This window comes from Opisthocomus hoazin, chromosome 28 (assembly GCF_030867145.1).
Source record: "Opisthocomus hoazin isolate bOpiHoa1 chromosome 28, bOpiHoa1.hap1, whole genome shotgun sequence".
NCBI classification, from domain to species: domain Eukaryota; kingdom Metazoa; phylum Chordata; class Aves; order Opisthocomiformes; family Opisthocomidae; genus Opisthocomus; species Opisthocomus hoazin.
Genome location: NC_134441.1, coordinates 8,342,955 through 8,363,472, shown reverse-complemented (window position 1 = coordinate 8,363,472; position 20,518 = coordinate 8,342,955). Strand labels below are relative to the sequence as shown.

Sequence of the window (20,518 nt, the reverse complement as noted above, 5' to 3'; positions counted from 1 at the left end):
AGCCCATTATTTGAGGAAAGTTACACCTTACTTTGCAGTAAGATTAACCTGCCTCAGTTATTCAAATGAGGACTGCTCTTTTGGTAAGTTTTACTAGTCATAAATACATTATTAGAAGTGTGATCTACTGCTGAACTGTGATGGTCTACTCCAGCATAAGCACCTTTTTTTCTTTTGGTAGTGGTGTGACCAGGGAAGAGCTGTTTATATCCAGGTAGTTTAGGCACCAAAACATTTGACTGCTTATAGCTCCTTCAGGTTTTAGACTGCCACTCACTGTATCAGTACACGCTAGTCTCTTGGCATATGAATGCCTTCCACGTAAAACTTAATAGACTACTAAAAATGTATAAGGAAATTGTTGCTTTTCAAATAAAAATTATTTAATGGATTTTCACACGAGGCTTTTTTAAGTTTAAGAATTTTGCTGAGGTTTCATAGTATTCTAAAAAAACCTTAATATCAGTTTTGCTAGCTTTGTCACATCTGAAATATTTGGTCCTGAATGAAAGAGCACACGTCAAAAAAACACTCTTAAGCAGCCCAACTCTATACATAAATTCCATGTTAATAAGCTCTATTTATTTCACCCGGTATCTATTTAGTTTGTCTAAATCCATTTTGTGAATTAAAAGTCCCTGAAGAGACACACAGAAGTCAAATTCTTTTGTGCAGGAGATGAATGTGAACTATCGCACACAGCCGCTAGGTGATAGCAAAAGCACGTCCCTACAGGACGAGCAAACCTGAGGCTTCTTCAGCCAACTGCCCACCTCGGAATTCTTATTATGCTTTTAGGAAATCTTCTGGCATTGATCTGGAAATATCTGAGAAACTTGTGTACTATAAAGTTAATACGTAATTTATCAATTTTCTGTTGTAGCAGGTAGCAACAAGGGAAGACAGACAAGAGGAGGATAACTTTGGATCATCTTCCTTATGGAGAAATGACAGGATTTCTGACTGTTACTGTTCTTGTGTAAATTACCCTGTAAGACCCAACCAAAGAAATACATAAGCCTAAAACTATACTGAAAAGCATGCTATTAACTGGAAAGGGTACATTCGACTGATTTTCAGTCCATTTTGGGGGCTGTCAAGCAGGAGTGGTTCTGCTGAAGTGCTTTAAGTACAGATTCAAATTATGAATGTCAGACAGAATGGAATTAAGCAGAGAACTTCACAGGGTCCATACTGTGCAGTAACCAAAATTGATTTACTGTGTTCTCTCAAAGGCAGTGGAGCCCTAGCATCCCATTATTGCTTTTGATCCTATAGCAACAGACAAGTTGTTTCCACATACCAGCTAAATACAGCAACATGGCTTGCTATGGGCCATCCTTTGCTTTGGCACCTCCTTACACACTCCTGTAAAATGCATCCTTAGGTTCTTCTGCTTCCGCATGCTCTAGAGCACTCTCTTTGCCCCTTGCACTGAACTGAAGTATAAAATTAGGAATAGTCTGTTACGTATTCTTGCCTTCTGTGCCAAGCTTAATCCCAGCATGACCAAGGTAAACTTTAAAAGACCTGGCTGCAGTTTCTACTCAGAAGTCAGGCACTATTTCAGAGAAGCTCCCACTGGGCTGCATCCACATTACTTAGACAAGTGAAGGACCTACCTCAGTATCCTCTTTCACAATGAACAAATTCGTTAGGAGAGCAGACAAACCAGGAACAAGGCAGCTTTGTGCTATGAAGCCTAGCTTCAGTTCAGCAAAGCAGATGATGCTGTCTCCTGTCCTCCAGTCCCAGTTGGGGATGTTGGGTAGGTATACCTGTTTCAGAGTAGGAAAGTGATTACAGATCAGCACACAGATAGGCAAGGCCACAATGTTCCTGGAAAATGATGATGATACTTCTCTTTCTTGCCTTCATAATTCTTTTTTTTAAATCTGTCCTGGAATATGCTAACAGATAGCTAAGCGGACTTCTGAGGTTCTTTGGGTGGGTTTGTTTCGTAGTATTTACTTTTTTTTTTAAACATTTGCTGATAACTTTCACAAAAACAAAAGCCACTAAGTTATTCTTTATTTTTAGTATTGTTAAAAGATATTCTAGATAAGTTAGTAATTAGATCAGTAAGAGACACTGGATAAAGATTATGTTTTCATAAAAGGCAGGGATTTTTGATTGCATAAAGGCCAGAATTTCAACCATGACAACCCGCATGACAGACAGACAATTGTGATACCTTGTTACAAGACTGAATTATCTGTAAAATAACTCTTGTGTTCGGGTAGTGATTCTTGATAGACAGCACTCTGTACAAAAGACACAATTTCTGATTAATATGCTCATTTCTTGCTACGGCCTTTTTTTTGTAGTAAGACTAGTTTACTCCAGCTAATAGCAATTGGAGAGTAGTGACAAAGAATAGCATATGACCATATCCCATATCTGGGCCTCTACACTTCAAGTATATTCAAGCTCACTAACTGGAGAGGGAGGTAGTCACCATCAAAAAATTTTAAGATAATGGCACTTGGCTTGGACACAGGGTGAGGAACCACACCTCTATCCCACTATAAGTCTAGATCTAAGAGAAGCAACAGCAATGAATACTATTTATTTGCTTTGCCAATTCCACCTGTAAATTTAATTCATAAACTAGTATCTCCATTTCAGGAGCCCTACAAATAGAAAATAAGGATTATCCAGTTTGGAACTTGGACTTCTGGACTGTTTTGGGCATATGCTAATTATGTCAGATTCACACAATCCAGCAGCACTAAGGGAGACCCCAGTTTAAGTCTGCCCCATACAAAGATGCGCAGAGTTATCAGGCCTGACAGCAGAGCTGCACCAGGCAGTAGCGTGGAACTCTCTCCACTGTAAAGGGGCCAGACTCCTTGACTGCTAATATTCAGGATGTTGAAGAAGGTAATTATACTATATTTAGTAACATTATATTCTGTGTAGGGTTACAAGGCTGCACAGCTGCTGCCTGCCTCAATCCTCCAACACATGATAAAATCACAGCCGCAAGCAGTCACTTGGCTTTCAGAGCTCCCCACGCAGAAAAAAAAACATGACAGGACAAATATGTTGCCCTGCCAGCAGCACTATCTGTGTCACTGTTAATATCAGAGAATGAAAGCACTGGAGTATCTCATCCTACCTCATGATATTGGAAGTGTCTTCAGTATAAGGTTGCGGAGCATGAACATCTGCTAGAATGAGACAAGCATTTGCAGACTCCATCTGTATCTCAGGAGAGAAAAGTTAAATCAGGGTTTAACCCCATATGAAGTACAACAATCTCTGACCGTGAGCTGATTTAGTGACACATCTTTAGTTTAAAACTTGTGTAAGATCATCATGATCCTATTACTTGGAGTTGTACACGTGCCTGAATGTTTCAACAGTGATGCAGCTCCAGTCAAACATACAGTACGTAACGCATACTTCTATTTTCAAAGTGCTGGTACATATGAAATTAAGTTTCTAGCACTAACATCTTCCTATCAGAGTTTACAAAATAGGCAGCATTGCTATACTCTTCCCCAGCAAAGTCCAGCCAAAGTATTTCAAGGGTCAAGATTTGGGCAGGTCAGAAGACCCCTATCTTCTAATCAATACTAGGGCTGCGCATTGAAGTCACTAACAAGAAGTAGTTTTATTTATGGTGGAGGTTTTACAGTCTGCTGGGAAGCGGATGGAGATCTATCACTGTATTTCAAACAGGACACTAACAAACAGAAACCACACTGAAGCTCAAGCCAGTGGCACTTTTTTGTTAGTTGTGTATTGGGTTTGCATGGCAAGATTTTGGTAGCAGGGGGTGAGCTACAGGGGTGGCTTCTGTGAGAAGTTGCTAGAAGCTTTCCCCATGTCTGATAGAGCCAATGTCAGCTGGCTCCAAGACAGACCCCACGACTGGCCAAGGCCGAGCTTACCAGCAACAGTGGTAGCACTTCTGTGATAGCATTTTTAAGAAAGGTAAAAAAAAAAAAAACCCTGTGCAAGAGAAAACAGCAGCAGAGAGAGCAGGCCTGAGAGAAACACCTTTGCAGATCCCACAGTCAGTGCCGAAGGAGGGGAGGGAAGTGCTCCAGGCACCGGAGTAGAGGTTCCCCTGCAGCCCATGGTGAAGACAACAGTGAGGCAAGCTGTCCCCTGCAGTCCATGGAGGTCCACAGTGGAGATGTCCACCTGCAGCCTGTGGAAGACCCCACTTCGGAGTAGGTGAGTGCCTGAAGGAGGCTGTGACCCCATGAGGAGCCTGCAATAGAGCAGGTTCCTGGCAGGTCCACTGGGGACCCATGCTGGAGCAGCTTGTTCCTGAAGGACTGCACCCCATGGCAAGGGGTCACATTGGAAAAGTTCATGGAGGACTGTCTCTCATAGGAGGGACCCCAAGCTGGAGCAGTGGAAGAGTGTGAGTAGTCCTCCCCCTGAGGAGGAAGGAGCAGCAGAGGCAAAGTGTGATGAACTGACTGCAACCCCTATTTCCCATCCCCTTGCGCTGCTGGTGGGGCGGAGGTAGAGAATTTGGGGGTAAAGTTAAGCCTGGGAAGAAGAGAGAAGTGGGGGAAGGTGTTTTTAAGATTTGGTTTTATTTCTCATTATCCGACTCTGATTTGATTGGTAATAAATTAAACTTTAATTTCCCCAAGTGAAGTCTGTTTTGCCCATGATGGTAATTGGTGAGTGATCTCTCCCTGTCCTTATCTTGACCCACAAGCCTTTTTCTGTATTTTCTCTCCCCTGTCCAGCTGAAGAGAGGGAGCGACAGAGCAGCTTTGGTGGGCACCTAGCATCCAGCCAGGGTCAACCCATCACAGCTTGTAGTGTTGGTTTGGATTTGTTTTTTCTTTAATCTGTGCCCATTCCTTCTGCTTCCATTGGAATATTTTACAGCATCTTCAGTATTTCAAAACATGAGGTCTCCTTTTTGGACTTCCATGAGACTCAAATATTGATGCACGCTCTGAAGATGAGCTAAGGGCTATACCAATTATTTAAATACAATTTCCAGAAATGCTGCACTCCATAATACTCCTCTTTCAAAACCAGATGATCAGTTTGGCTTTCCCCTTTATTTCTTCTGTTTCAGTGCTCGAAAAATTTATAGCCTGAAAGGTCTGTTATGCCCGACTCTTGCATTCTCAGTTCCCATGAGTGATATGTTGAGACGCAAAAGGTACCACTAAAGTAAGCAGAGCTTCTTGAAGTGTAGATCTCAACATGAATTGAGTAAATGCAACCCAAGCATCCTTTCATAAGTGACAAGATTTTCACAAGGTTGGCTTATCTACAAGAAAGGACAAACGATGAATTTCTTACCCCAACTCTCCTCAGATCTTCAGAGTTTAGTGCGGAGCCATAAAAGAAAGTTGTGTAGGCTGAATAGCATTTGAACACAGCTTCCAGTTCCAGACTAGGAAGAGACCTATTCAATACAAACAACAGGGGAGGGGAAAAAAAAAAAATCCATCAGTCTCTCATAATTACATTCTCTGCAAGTCTCCATTTCTCAGAGAAGCTATTTGCCATAACTACTTGCTGCTTAAAAAAAGCTGCAGGGATTTTGGCAGCTCAGTTAAAGTACATAGTTTAGATTTTAATGACAACAAGCTTTTATGAAAACTTAACAGTCATGGAAATGTTTCCTGGATTTTTCCTGTCTTCTGCTATTGTCATTAATTTTTCATGAGTATCATTCCACAGCCATCCATGCAACTCTAATTTTACAGCTCACTGTTACTCCACAAGAGTCAGGAAATGACACTTCCTAGGGCTTGATTCTGCATTCTCTTTTCAAATGAAACCCCTGAACTTCAACTTTCTCTTCAACTTAAGTGTTATTTTTCTGTTCAATTTATGCAAACTGTATTGCATCCAGGAACTTCTACAACAGTCTCTTCTACGTGAGCTGTACAATACATTATCAAGACATTCCTACATTGATCCCAGTAACGAAGCAAGCCCTGTAAGAAGGCATCCAATCTTGATTTAAAGACAGGAGTTGGAAAATCTACCCATTCTCTGAGCAGCTTCTTTCAGTGATTATTAATCACTTCTCACTTTTGAAAATGCATGCCTTGCTTCTTACTTTAGTCTTTTCCAGACTAAAGAAGGTTTTTATACTGGTTGTGAAGCTACTTAGGCACTTTGATTGAGCCAAACTCCTTATCCTCTTCCTGTTACGCTAAGCAGACTGAACTCTACATCTCTTCCTCTAAAGCACCTTTTCCTGTCTTTGAATCATTCCTGTACCTCATTTCCATGCATCCTCAATTCAACAGCTCTCAAAATGTCACGGTATTTCAAAAAAGAGATGCCTATAATATTCTGTTCACCTCTTACCCCACCTCCACTGCATTCCAAGGTAAAATCGTGTTTGTGCTCCCAGCAATCGCCTCCCTCTGAAGCTTCTGCTTTCAGAAACACGTCTAAGCTTCAGCTAGGCAGAAGGGGATCTCACAGGACAGCTGAAATGCCCTATATTTTTTGCACAGAAAAGTGCCTCCCTTTACCATACACCATCAAGACCAAGTGGAAGTCACAAATTTTCTCCCCAAGATGAAAAAATGTACAAGAAACTGAGACAGCTGACAATTATTTGATTGCCAGACTTGGCAAGACTTCATGTTGGGTGTATCTGGCAAAGCTAGCTTACTACGCAATTTACAGGGAAACATTTTTTTTAATTGATCACAAAAAACATTTTCTCATGAACATTCTAGCATGAAAGCTTCATTGCTACGATTCAGTTTCTAACTCCCCTTCATTAGTTACATAGCATTGCTTTCCTTTACTTTCAGATCTCCTACATTTCCCCTAAGTGTTCAGGGAATCAAAGTGAAATATCTCAGAGAAATAAGGATACTTACTCTCCCAGAAAAAGGATTTCTGTGCAAACATTTCCCTTGTCCTGAAGCAAAAAGTCTCGCAGGAACATAGTGACACTCTCCAGGGTGATATTACCACAGACAACAATAAAGCTACAGGAAAAAATACAGCAAGATTTGTCACTTTGAAAATAGCAGAATGGTTGTTGCAAAGCTGACACTGTACGAAACTACACACCTGATTGTACTGTATTAATCCCAGTAATGCAGAAGACAGTTTGTGTCTTTGGTTTGATGGAAATTTCATCCATCATGACTATACTTCAGCAGTTATTTTGGAAAGGAAGAGGAACTGTAAGTGACAGAAGTAGTGAATGGCAGACATTCCAAAAACCAAGAGTCTTAGAAGGATCTTTACACCACCTGCTTAAAGCTGTACCTGCCTAGTCCTGTGAGTGGCCAAAAAAACCAAACCCACCCCCACCCTCCCCAAAACCCCAACAAAACCAAACCGAACCACACCTACAGCAAAAAACCCCACACCATCACCACTGAAATAGGTCTCTTCAATCTCTAAGTTAGGCTGTCATGTCAGATAGCTTCTCCTCCTTCGAAAATAAAGCCCATGCTGAATAGCACTGTTCACAAGGTTTATCCAGACAGTCTTGAGGTATGGATCAACCAAGAGTAAGTTTCAGGATTTTATTTAAGTTACTACGGTAAGCTCTGTTTAGCTTTTTATTTCTTCCAAGCTGGTCCCCAGCCTAGTCACTGACCTAATTTTTATTTTTTAAAGACAAATACTTACTTTTTCCCACTCACTACTTCATAGGAGGATTTGTAACTTTTATGGCTTTCAACAATTTCCACAACTTCAGGGATAAAGTTTGCAAACAGTACCTAAGACATCAAGGAAACAGTCTCTCAGAGCGAATTCTGTCTCTCCTAACCATGATTAATCCACTTGTAAGAGTTTACATTACATGGAACAACAATGAGAAATTTACTTTGGATTCCTAAAGTCACTGGCAGGAATGTACAACTCTACGATGTAGTGATAATGGATTTACGCTGTTCATACCTCAGATTAATTTTATCTAGTATTTTGGCTCTTGCCAGTATTTGCAGCTTCAGAAAGAAATACTAGAAACCCTGACAGCTCTTCGAAAATTACTCTGCAGCCATGCCACTGAATACTTAATGTCAAAACTCTCTCTGTTCATAGGTGTCTAATCACTACCGTAACCCTGCTAAGTTCAAATTTTTGGTGACACTGCTGTCCACTGTCTGTCACCAGCTGCCATTTTCAAAAAATGAAATACATATTTCTTACCAAACCACCAATAATGAAGAAAATAATGAAGGTTCGACCCAACGCTGTTTGAACCACAACATCACCATAACCAACAGTGGACATAGTCATCATTACTAGGTACATGCATTTGAAATAGCTGAGGGACTGGGAATTTGCAGGCTGAGCCCAAGGATCTCCATTGTTTTCTACCTGCCCAGGGGCAAGAAAAGAGAAAAGCAGCAAAGTTTAAATTGGTTTTGGTTTCAGTCCGTCTCCAATCCAGAATTATTTTGTTAAAAAATTAGCACTATTTTAGTTACTGCAGAAGCGATTCACTAGCTGGGGGCAAACCGGGTATTGCATCAACGGAACCACATCTGATGACATACACAAGTAAACTACACTGGCTTAAATCATGCTTTGTCCTGGTACAACAAATTTGTTCTCTCTTAAGAATGCTGCATTTTAGACAAAACATATACCCAAATCTCACATGACACCACTGATCTAAGATGAGAAGGAATGATGCATAGCTGGTTATACATACCAGGTGAATAAATCCTGCAGCTGTGAGCCAGGTGCTGATAAATACAGCAAACAGCTTGGAGAGCTTGATTGAATAACTGGAGATAGAAAGGCAAAAACCCCAGGACATTTAAAATGCAATGTAATCTTTGCCAGAGTTAAAACTTCCTACATAACCCTACTCCACTCAACAAAACTCTTCTTTACTAAGTGTAAGATTATACGTGAAGGATTTAGTAGAAAGTCTTCCTACATCCAGCCCTTTCTATCATCAGCAACATCAAATAATTCCATTTTTGACATCTATCAGTCTGAAACCTTTAAGATTTATGACTTCTGCTCATTTACCCACCATCAGAGTTTCACTGAGCTGATGGTTATAAAACTTTGATTACCAGTGCAACATTATTGACAGTCATTTTTTCCCCCATACGCAACACTAGTATTTTCCTTTTTCACCCAAGTCAGCCAAAATACACACATCAGGGAGAACGTTAGGCTTCCAAGTGTACTTGGCAAGGCTTTGACTCACTTGTTCTTCGTGATTCTGAGGAACTGCAGTATTCGTGGAAGTTCCAGCAACCTAAGTGCTCTCAAAAAACGCAAACCTGCAGAAAAGTGAGAAAGTCAGAGAAGAAAAATAACTGTCCAGAAGTAGAGTGTTTCCACATATTCAGATACATTTAAATATGCATACTTTCTTTTCCACATACTTATATTGGATCCTACCTCAAACCTGGCAAGAGAGAATAACATTGCTTAGTATTCAGAGCCTTTATGTCATTGGATTTCCATCTATGCCCTCAAAGGAGGCCTCGAAATTGTAAGAAAAATTAAGAATTGCAGTTCCTTTGAGCTGTAACATGAAGGCTTAAGTGGCATACCAGTCTGGTGGACCTTGGAGCCCAGAGCACGCCAGAAAGGCATTCACAAAAATCTAGGTACCATCTTTGCTCCTCTGCTGGGTAACTCCTCATCTAGTTGGTCAGGTACAGTGATTACTGAGACACTAAAAGCCAGGCAGACGGATAAACAGAACAGAAGCAGACTTGGGTAAGTTATAAGCCCCTGAATATTAAAGGAGTTTTTGCCCACAAGGCATAATTGTGCTCTCGAAGAACAATTTTCACACTGATGGTGAAAGCCTGCTGAATCAAAATAAGCTTGTAGGTAATCTTAATGTAAGATGCAGAACAACATTGGCAGAAAGCAGGATCTCCAAGGCTTACTTACCAAGACAACTCCTCTTTAAATAATAGGAAATAAAAACTGGAGGGATCGTGAAGAAATCCACAAGAGAATTCAGCTCAAGCCAGAACCTCAGCTTGTCATCTGTTGCCACAAACTAAAGAGGAATAACATCAAAAAGCGTTAGTGCCTGTCTGAGGAGACCCATTTCTGCAGTCTGATTCCTTCTTTATTATTTTGGCTTCTGTGGATGCCTTCTACCTTAACACTCCTGTTTTATTTCAGAAAAGCTTGGGCTGGAGCCCCAAGAACACAAAATGGGTTGGACCAAGAGGTATAATGATGCTCTTTTTCTCTCCCTCTCTTACCTGTCCCTTTCATCTTTTTTCTAGGGTGTCTTTCTCTGTGGTACTGCAGTATCAGTAACAATGAGTTATAGAAAGGGCAAGCAAGACCCAATTCTCATTAGGTCTATCTGTAATAGGGAATATCCTGGTTTTTAATCACTCGAACTAAAATTCTAACATTAAAAGTTACAATCAAAATGTATTTCACAGCAGTACAACGAGTGTCATTTTAACAACAGATAGCACACAGCTATACAATTTGTTCAAGAGAAGCTGAAGACAGACCTGACCAATTCATTCAGTGGTTTAAAACATGGAGAAAGACAGATAAGGCTAAAATGTGAGCTGGGAAGTGTCACATAAATGCTGGAAATGACCAGATTCCAAAGGGAGAAAATAATTAGAAGAAAAGGTGAAAAACCAGAGTGGCTGAGTTAAGCTAAAGCAAACAAATATTACACTACAGAGCACCTGCTATCCACACAGGTAAACCGCTTCCAAATATAATTCATTTTTAACTCAACTTTCCCGTGAAGCACACTTACCCGTAATCCAAAGTAAAGGAGGAAGAAAGCATTGAAGCCTGTATCTACATAAAGGATGCTGGCTGGAAAGTAGATCTTTAATTCTTCTGCTCTAATTGAGAAATAAACATCATAGCCAGTGAAAGGAAGGGCAAAAGACTATAACCACTCTGGTTTTGTTTTGAAGTGACATTTGGTTTGCGTTTTTATTACAAAATAATCACTAAACCAAAAATTAAATATATTCACAAATCTGTGTAATTTAAATCTCTACTTTCTCAGTGACTTAGGCAGAATAAATGACTGTTAATAGCAGGTTTTCATTAGCATTACCAAGCATGTTAAAACATGACATTATTTATCCGTTATTCAAATATACTAGATAGTCTGGGTTTCATATATTTACAGAGCGTTTATGCAAATCCTTCTGTTGACTTTTCCTGTGGACCAGTATACTCTTCTGTATTCAGCTTAGTCAGCAGAAGAGAGAGCTCCTGTAGCTATTTCTCACTGAACGCCTTCTGAACATGGCCGCCTAACTGCAGAGACAGTAGCTGAAGCACTGAGTAGCTTCCAAAGTCTGCCAGGTTAGCTTACAATACCAATTTAAAAGTTTTCTAGGCCAGCTTCACTGACCTTGCATAAAATGGGCTTACAGAACAAAGTGTAACAGTGCAGACTGATGCAAGTGCTGGAATCTGGCAGGACAAAGCTGTGGGACTCAGCTTTTCCCACTGGCACCACCTGGTCCAACAACAGCCTTCTGGCAGCGCCCAAAGTGAGTGCGAGAACGCGGCCTGCAGTCTCTTGCTGACATATTGCCTATCTCAGGCTGACAGCAAGCTAGGTACATCAATTAGGAGCCATATGAGGCACTCCTTCCTCCACCCATGCAGGGAGTATTTTGAAAGCAGAATCACAACAAAATAAACTAGTCCCAAAGGTCAGCCCAGGTGAGCATCTACTCTCACCTACAGGTATAATGCCGTTTGTGGAAAGAACTCTGCAAATAGGATTAACTGCCTGTTTACTCCCTAAAAAACCCTACTCTTTGCCTTCTGAAGCTATTCCTAGATGTTTGTCAGATTTATGTCTTGGGATTAAACACAATATTGGATTGCTCTTGATGTATAATTCTGCTTCTCAGGTTTACCCTTGCTGATTGAATTCAGTTCAGAGCGCTCCACAGCTTTTATATTTTATTTCATTTTATGATTCCATTTTATTTTTCCAGTGTTGTGCACCAGTCCAAGGAAAGAACTGAGAACAATGCTCTAGCATATTAAATCAAAGGGGTTTACAAATTAATATTTTTTTACCCCTGAGCACCTTCTACAAAATACATGTATTCAGATGCAGATTGGTAAAGGCTACAGTTGCTTTCCTACTCAGTCTTGTTATTTTATTCCCATCAAATTGTTTACTGAATAGTGGAATTTATAGAAGAGCTTCATTCCCATTTAGGTACCAAAAATAGATGGCCAGACTTTCAAGAGAGCTTTGCATAGTGGATGACAAACTTTATTAAAAGTCTAGCACTCTCTAAACATTGCAACAGCTGGGCTTTGAATGCTTTCAAAAATGACTGTACCAAAATGGGTGCCAAACCCTTTTCAAAAGCTGTAGGATTTGGACATTTGCCCCCCAATTCTTACGAAAATCCAGCCTTGACGGTATATACACAAAAAGCCTACATACAGTGAAATCTCCATAGCTGTAACAGCAAGATACAAAACACTTCTTCATTTCTGGCTGCATTGTGTAGTTCTATGCAGTACTCGCGCTGCTGCTGTCATGCAGTTACGCCCAATGGATGTTCTTCTGGCATCTGTAATCCCAGTAAAGTATTGGCATTTTAAAGCACGGGAGAAATATGTACCTGACAACCCACGGAGCTCTAAGGGGCCCATCACATATCAAAGCCCATAGGCTCCTTTTGCTTATATCTGTGGCCACAAAACAGCTCTTAGAAGACACATCCGTTTGGCAGTTTGTTTCTACAGTTTGTTTAAACAAGCTTTTTGGATAAACATCAGTAATCTACTTACTCAGCAAGATTGACAAAATAAATGATGAGAGAGCCAATATTCAGCAGAAACACCAGTATCACCTGAAAATGCAGACATCAAAGAGGATGTTATGAATCTTACTCTGGTAGTAACACATCTTCCATCTAAAACAAGGACACATCTAAACCACATCATTTTCTCTTTCTCTGTGACTTACAAGAGAGTCAGAAGGAACAAAATTCAGTTACCTACACTCTGCAATCCCAAGACAGAGATTTTAGTTAGGCATATGCACAATGAAACAAAATCTTAACCAATGTAAGCTAACACTGCCATGTTAATTTGCTGCTGTTGAGGGTGGGATGCAGCGGACCACATATCTCCTGTTCCCTGGTTGTCACTGTGAGAGGCCAGGCAGTCAAACCCATGTGACTCATTCACTTGCAACCACAATAGTCTAATACACAGAAAGATGCTCAGATTAAAAAAAGGCAGTTAGGTTCCATTGAGATGTGACATTGGCATATCCTTTTTTGGTGGATAAAGGCAGCATTAAATCCTTTGGACACACATTTAAAATAACATGCTGGTTTCAGCTGGGGTAGAGTTAATTTTCTTCATAGTAGCTAGTGTGGGGCTATGTTTTGGATTTGTGCTGGAAACAGTGTTGTTAATACAGGGATGTTTTAGCCATTGCTAAGCGATGCTTACACAGAGTCAAGGCCTTTTCTGCTCTCCACACTGGCCCACCAGCGAGTAGGCTGGGGCTGCACAAAGAGACAGGAGGAGACACAGCCAAGACAGCTGACCAAAGGGATATTCCAGACCATACGGCATCATGCTCAGCAATAAAACTAGGGAGCAGGTTGGCAGGTGGGCCACTACTCAGGGACTGGCTGGGCATCAGTTGGTTGGTGATGAACAATTGATTTCATCTCCATCACTTGTCTCCCTTGGGTTTTATTTTTCTGTTATTTTCCTTTTCATTTCAATTTATTATTATTATTATATTTTATTTCATTTACTGAAGTGTTTCTCAACCCAAGAGTTTTCTCACTTTTACATTTCCAATTCTCTTGCCCCACCCCGCTGTGGGGGGCAGTGAGCAAGCAGCTGTGTGGTGCTTAGTGACCAGCTGGGGTTAAACCACAACAAATAATGAAAATGTTTAGCATCAATACTGTTACAATCAGTTCCCATTCAAAGAGTAAGCCATCAAGCAAGCCATCAGGGCTGAATCACTCAGAAGTGATTCAGTTATCCAGAAGACAGAGATTGTGTAGACAAACCCATCTGCCTACAGCCAGATCTAGGCAGACATCAGATGGTGAGTTTCAGTCATTTGATATAACTTTGTGCTTAGGAACTCTGCAAATCATTTTCCCAGGCCAAATGCATTTGTATTAGGAAAAGTGTGACCTAGATCACACAAACTGCAAAACCTGACATATGCTTGTGTTTTAACTTGATGTCTTCATAAGAACAGATACGGCTTACCACCTGCATTAGAAGAGGAAACCTAGACTAACCAGTTGACTTACCAGTACACACCCCATAGATGTTTGACCTGATAGCATCATTTCTACCTGCGTAGAGAAGACTCTTCTCCAGTAGACCAAACTTTGTTTCTTTTTGTGCAGCCAGACATCTTTGTCCTGACAGAGAAGCAAACAGATTGTTAACCTTGGCTTTACCAGACAGTGTTTCCAAGATGGCTAAAGCCAATGCACCCAGCCACCACCAATTCTGAATGGGAACTGAAAGTAAGAGGGGGGTGGAATGTATTTTCCTTCAGCTAAACTACTAAAAGCTTCAGAAAGCCTTATCTCCCTGGAATTCCCAGAGAGCATGCTGTGCAGACACACGCTGTGATATACAGATGCAGTCTCATTTCTTCTCTACTGGTTGCACCAATGAACCTTGATTCTCAGCACCTTAAATTGATTGTCTCATAACCTGGAGTCTGAAAGAAAGACTGCATTCTGTTGCTAGTAACACTTTTCTACCAGTCTCTCCACCATTTCCCATGTTATGCCAGGCTAGAATTAATTTTCTTAGTTTTAACCATGTAAAATATTTTCCTAGCATATACCCTGGAATATCTCAGTTCCAATGTTCTGTTTTAACACAGCCTGTTACCTCTTTTAATGTATGCCAGTAACAGTCCTAGGTAAGACTTAGATTTACTGTATAGCTTCAGCTATTTCTTGATTAGCTTTTGCTATGAGGTAGGATTCTGTCCTTCTTGCAGATACAGCTATCAATAACCATAACAAATAATTAATACATATTATTTAATGACAGAAATCGTGTAAACACCTACCAGGAAAAAAACCCAACAATACTGCTTGTAATGTGAGACACTGTGCTGGCACCTCTTTTACATTCAGTTTCCCAGGCACCAGAATCTGTAAAGAGCTAACACTTAAGAACTAAACCCCAAGAATCAGATTAATTTAACATTTTGGCAAACAGAGATGCCTAGAGTTTTCCAGCAGCACAGGTGTTCCCTTCATTTTCTGCCCACACAATCCAGGTGAGCTGATGAGAATGTCAAGCCCTCCCTTGGAAGCGACAGAGTGAAATGGCCTACGACAGTTGTTGGAGGCAACATGAAGTGACACAAGGAAAGAGCTCCTCAGTTCTGCAGATGACATTGTAACCAGGTATACAAGTGACCTGGGTATGTCCTACAAACCATCCTGGTGATATCCTTGGGAGCTACCAATACCTTCTCAGAAATTCCCCAGTGCTCACAGGCAGGACTAGGGTCAAAAGATCATAGATCTTTTGGTGGTGGATTTCTTTTCAGCATACTTAATCCTATCCTTGTGCAGTCTGTCCAGACCATGTGAAAAAGCCTATTATAAAATTCTGACAAAAAAAGTAGGACAATTTTTCCAATAGTTACAGTATACAGAGTGGGGAGTTATGGTCTTGAGAGACGGCTTGACCATGTGCATGCACGTCTTATTTCTGTTATGCACTCTGCCTTGGTGTTGAAATATCTGCGTGTATGAGATACTGTGTGTTTGCACATATTAGCTTGTGTGTTTAAGAATCAGAGGCTGTATGCAAATGTGGATTGAAAAGGCAAGCATTATAGTGCTCTTGTGTGCATGTGTTTATCTACATGCATACACAGGTGTTGAGGTTTCTGTATGTATACATTGGTGCAGCTAGTACTATCTACATTGGTCAAAACTATCTTGCTCCCTCTTCTTAAAAGCAGAACAACAGTAACCTTCAAAAGCACTAACCTGTTAAAGTAATGAACTCAAAGTTAAAATAAACCCAACCAAACTTTCCCTGAACATGCCACGTTTAGTGCACTATAGCAGAAGACACTAAGCTCGTACTCCTTCCATAGCAAATGTAATTCTTGCATTTGCACATCAACATGCAAAATATGAGCCATTTCAAAACATTATGCCCTTACCTTTTTCATCCAGATCTTCTCTATGATGAATCCATAAGTACACCCAACCAACCTGAAAGCCAGTATGGTAAACAGGCCTCCCACAAAAACAAACAGAGATGGTATAATAAAAGCCAGCTGGAAGTGCGGCGCACAGGTGAGGCTAAACTTCCCTGCCATATTAGGAATCACTTTGTTCTGCCTTCTTCCTCCTCAGCTTCCTTAGCTGCTTCCTTCTGACCTTCTAGAACACACATTGCTCTGTGACATCGCAGTGACCTCAGTACCAATGCTGTGCATCATGTTGGCACTGGTCAGACTGACAGGCTGGGATACTTGAGAGGGACTCCCTCTAACCATATCTTTTTAGTGACATTACCAAGGTTCTGTCTCTCTGGAGTATCTCAGTTTACAAAGCTAGCTCTCACTGGATACAGAGTCACTGTATAAACATAAGTAGCTTAAAACAAACCTGTGAAGTCTCACACAGCACTAAAGACTCATCCATTCAGACCCCATTTCACACTTCCTTTCAAGAGCTGCAACACGCACACACTGCAGCACTCCCTTGGGAATCTCCACTCAGATTTTGGATTGAGTCCTTCTGCTCAAAACAAAACACAAGCCAGATGCCCTGGCACTGAAAGAGCAAATGTGATGATAGGAGCTACAACAGCAATATAACAGAATAAGCAAAATAAGACTGGTCATATGAGTTAGACCAAAGATGCACTTAGCCTGGTATTTTGTCTTCAATTGCTCAGTTGTCAGTGGTGAAATATAGTGTGGCCTTTCCACTGCTGTCTTCACTTCACTGGATTACCCTCTTTCTTTTTCTAGTTTAATAAATTTTTTAATCAGAAGAATTTTAATAAGCTAAGTCAGAATTTCTTCACAGTATGAAAATAACCAAGCTGGGACAACCGTGCCCTCATGCCCACAGGTGGCAGCATTTCCTCGGAGACAGACCGCCTCCGCACCCCGGTGTGTAAACCCCACCTGCTTCCCAGCACCGCTGCAGCCTTGGACAAAGCAAAACACAGAACAGCACAGCAAGCCATCTCCCAGAAACCGCTCGGTAAAAGCAACAGTTCACCTCGTACCATGCAGGCCTAGCTGTCCCATCCACAGCTGGTGGGGTAGCAATGCGATCAGATGCCACCAGTTCACACAGTATTTTTCCCCTCTTTCTATGGAAACAGAACATCATCAAAAGCTCTAGGTCTAGTCAAGAGCTTTGAAGTCTTTTATGAGCACTGCAGATGAATAATGCAATCAGACTCTCCTTCATGCAATCAGGACAGCTGAGTATGGAAGTAGCAATTTTGCCTGAATTGGGAAAAACATGTGCCCAGGGAAAAAAAAAAAAGGAAAAACAGTGAAATAACAGCCCAGCAAATAGTTGGCAGGGAGGCAAACAATATGTATGTTATTGCAGCCTTTAAATACAGCAACATTTAACATCTGCCCTCCCTTGCTGAGGATCAGAGGAGACTACCAGTGATTTGAACCAGTAGGGTGTTTTGAATGGTGAAGGTGGTCCTGGGGACAGTCTGTCAGCTGACAAGAACCATCAGTGATGTTTGCATGGAGACTAACATGACAAAACTGCCATCAGTTCATCCAAGGCTCCAGGAAGCCTGAGCCAAGGGCAGAATGAATTTGAAATAAGTTCCCAAAGGGAGAAGGGGTGGCAGGGTGGGGTGGAGAAAAGAAGGTTCACTGTGAACACAGTACAGCAGTAATATCCCCCTCACTCTGCAGATGCCCTCACCTCAGTAATGAAGTGTTTATCTGCAGGACTGTAGTCAGGGGACAGGAATTCATCCAAGTGACAAAGGGATGTGACACTACTCTGACAACTTCTGCTCCATATCTAGTACTTCCTTAACACATTTCTTCCACCCGGTCCCTGATCTGTCTCAAACCTTCCCATGGTGCAAGATCCTTGAATTTCTCCTCCACTGCTGTAGGGAGGTTTTGACTGAAGATGGCAGCCTTTGCCCATTCGTTGTTGCTGAGCCAGGACTGGAAGCAAATCAGCTCACTACCTCCCAGTTGACTTCTCAGTCTAACTGTCCCCATAGTAGAAACAGGTCATTCACAAGCCACTCTGCATGACAGAGCCGCAAAAAGAGATTTATCATCGTGCAGTGGCACACTGCCCTGTCTTTGCAGTGACAGATACGTAAACCAGGAAAGGCAGCATACAACAGAGAGCAGACTTGTTTCATTTTCTTTCATTTGACTGAATTGTAGTTTAGGCTGCACAGATGCACACGTCTGGAATTAAGCAGAGTAGAAATTTACCAAGAAGCATCATGTACTATTCATTTCTGGTGCAAAAATGGCAATACTGACATTCAGAGTGCTTTATGAACATAAGGATGTCCACACCTGTCTCCTGATGGGACATAGCTCAGTGCTATCAATATTTACAGGTAGGAAAACTGAGTAAGAAAGACTAAGGCTCCAAAGGAGTTCACCAGGGTACCACAAACCTGATATTATAATTTTCTGGCATAGAAGTCTGCTTTAAGCTGCTTCCCTTCTGCAGCCACATCACTGCAACATGGCAACGCGATGCTTAGCTGCCGTCTCCAAGAAAAATATTCAGTGCCCATTGTGACACATCATTTAACTTAGTCTCTAATTAGTAGACTAAAATAATGCTTTTCAGAGAGCATTACAGATCTCTTAAATTAGGCTTGTGTTCTGGGTTTTCCTAATTTGTTACACTGATAACAAATCAGTGATACTGATTTACTGATAGTAAATTCTTCCAATGGCTAATTATCTTACCCCAAAAACATACGTACTTTTTTCCAACTCTTGTGCTAGCTCCAGCTTCCAAAGAAAGCTGAATCCTGACCTTCCAGCCAAGTTTCACTGTACATTTTTCTGCTGGCTAGTGGAGCCATCCCTTCTAAGAAGTCATCTTCCCTGTACTTGTGCTTGCACATTGTGATGGAGTCTTCTCTATTTCTTCTTTGATAGCCCAAATGGATCAAGCTCCCTACATCTTTCACTAGAAAGATATTTCCCAGACTCTGAATCATTTATACAGCCCTTCTATGAACCCTTCCGATTTTTCAGCATCCTCTTTGATCTGCAGACACCAGACCCCAAATCACTACCCCAGTGAAGATCTGATTAATGGGGGTGGATAGAGTGGTAAGCTTATTACATTAGATCTGTGAAAGGAAAGATTTGATTTTAAAGTGCACCAGTTTGACTGAGAAGAAAGAAGGATAACAGAGGCATTGAACTGGGGAGACATTTCCTGAAAGGATTAAACTTCTGTCTGGGTAATGAGAACATCCACAGTCACATTAGACCGGATTAAAGAGAAAGATAAATTCTGCTGCTTCAGAGCATAAACCAATAGCTAGTGTGGACTATAAATAAGTGTCCCTTTTGGGCAGATTCTTCTGTAATTGTTCACTGTGGAGAGAGCTTACATCTCCCACTGAAGCAGCTGGCTACCAGCAGACCCAGAACACTGGGTTAAATGGGTCTAAAGGAAATCACCCATCTTTCTACGATATGGAGACACACACACAGATTCAAGAGACAAATGGTTTGCACTTAAAGATTAAATCCTCTTGTCGTGTGTCTCTGTGTCCAAGCCTATCTAGGTAAGAAGGCTAGGAAATTAAACTGAGAAACATGTACTACAGCCTGCAATCTCTGTTTGGGATGGAAGTCAAAATACATGCATGAACGCGACAGTCCTCAAATCTTTGCTTGGGAAATAGTTCCCACTTTTACTGTGCTCTGAACCTTCTAGGTACAAAACAAAACAGATTGGTCTGGAATTTGGAAGCAAATTAGCCAGGCTGCTTGCTCCAGGCTTCCAATCTAATAAACATGCATCTATATCTAATGAACAGTCTGTCACTTCCCTTTAATAGAAATCACCTGCTCCTCTAATAATCATTAAACAAATTGACAGCACAATAGCCAAGGCCTCTCATCTTAATGTCACCTGCAGCAAGAGTAAAATAATCCACTAATACCATTTCAGAAAGGCCATTATTTCACCTAATATGAACACACATACACACACTCCATGTGATATAATCCAAACGTCCATGAAGAGAATAAATTGCATAAGAAATCTCTACTTATATAACATATGTATTTTATTAGTAAAATCACTTCTCATTTTCTCAACGAGGATAATTATCTCTCACACCTCCTGCAGTGCTCTCCTCTGCAAGACCCAAACCCTGAGCAGCTTTATGGGCACCATCAGGCTGGATGGCCAGACATGCCTGCATCCACATTTGAAATGCAGCTGCTTTCCTAACTCAGAGCTTTCAGGCCAGGGCATGCTAACACTACTGAGACCTAGAAAGTTTTAGAAGTCCCACTTTTGGAAGGGGTTAGAATTGCTCTCCTACACATACTTGT

At 41.1% G+C, this 20,518-nt stretch overlaps 1 protein-coding gene across 1 annotated transcript in view; it reads right to left on the bottom strand.

Moving 5' to 3' along the window:
• KCNU1 (potassium calcium-activated channel subfamily U member 1) overlaps positions 1–18,110 on the bottom strand; it is a 53,180-nt gene extending 35,070 nt beyond the window's left edge. Inside the window, exons 1-16 of the mRNA XM_075444698.1 lie at positions 18,031–18,110; positions 17,206–17,292; positions 16,124–16,175; positions 14,226–14,339; positions 12,724–12,785; positions 10,697–10,787; positions 9,850–9,961; positions 9,149–9,224; positions 8,639–8,714; positions 8,131–8,301; positions 7,606–7,697; positions 6,840–6,950; positions 5,290–5,395; positions 3,122–3,204; positions 2,195–2,264; positions 1,623–1,778 (exon numbers count right to left, since the gene is read on the bottom strand). Of these exons, the coding sequence (XP_075300813.1) occupies positions 1,623–1,778; positions 2,195–2,264; positions 3,122–3,204; positions 5,290–5,395; positions 6,840–6,950; positions 7,606–7,697; positions 8,131–8,301; positions 8,639–8,714; positions 9,149–9,224; positions 9,850–9,961; positions 10,697–10,787; positions 12,724–12,785; positions 14,226–14,339; positions 16,124–16,175; positions 17,206–17,292; positions 18,031–18,110 (1,539 nt within the window). The remainder of the gene's footprint in view (positions 1–1,622; positions 1,779–2,194; positions 2,265–3,121; positions 3,205–5,289; positions 5,396–6,839; positions 6,951–7,605; positions 7,698–8,130; positions 8,302–8,638; positions 8,715–9,148; positions 9,225–9,849; positions 9,962–10,696; positions 10,788–12,723; positions 12,786–14,225; positions 14,340–16,123; positions 16,176–17,205; positions 17,293–18,030) is intronic.
• Positions 18,111–20,518: the final 2,408 nt, after the last annotated feature.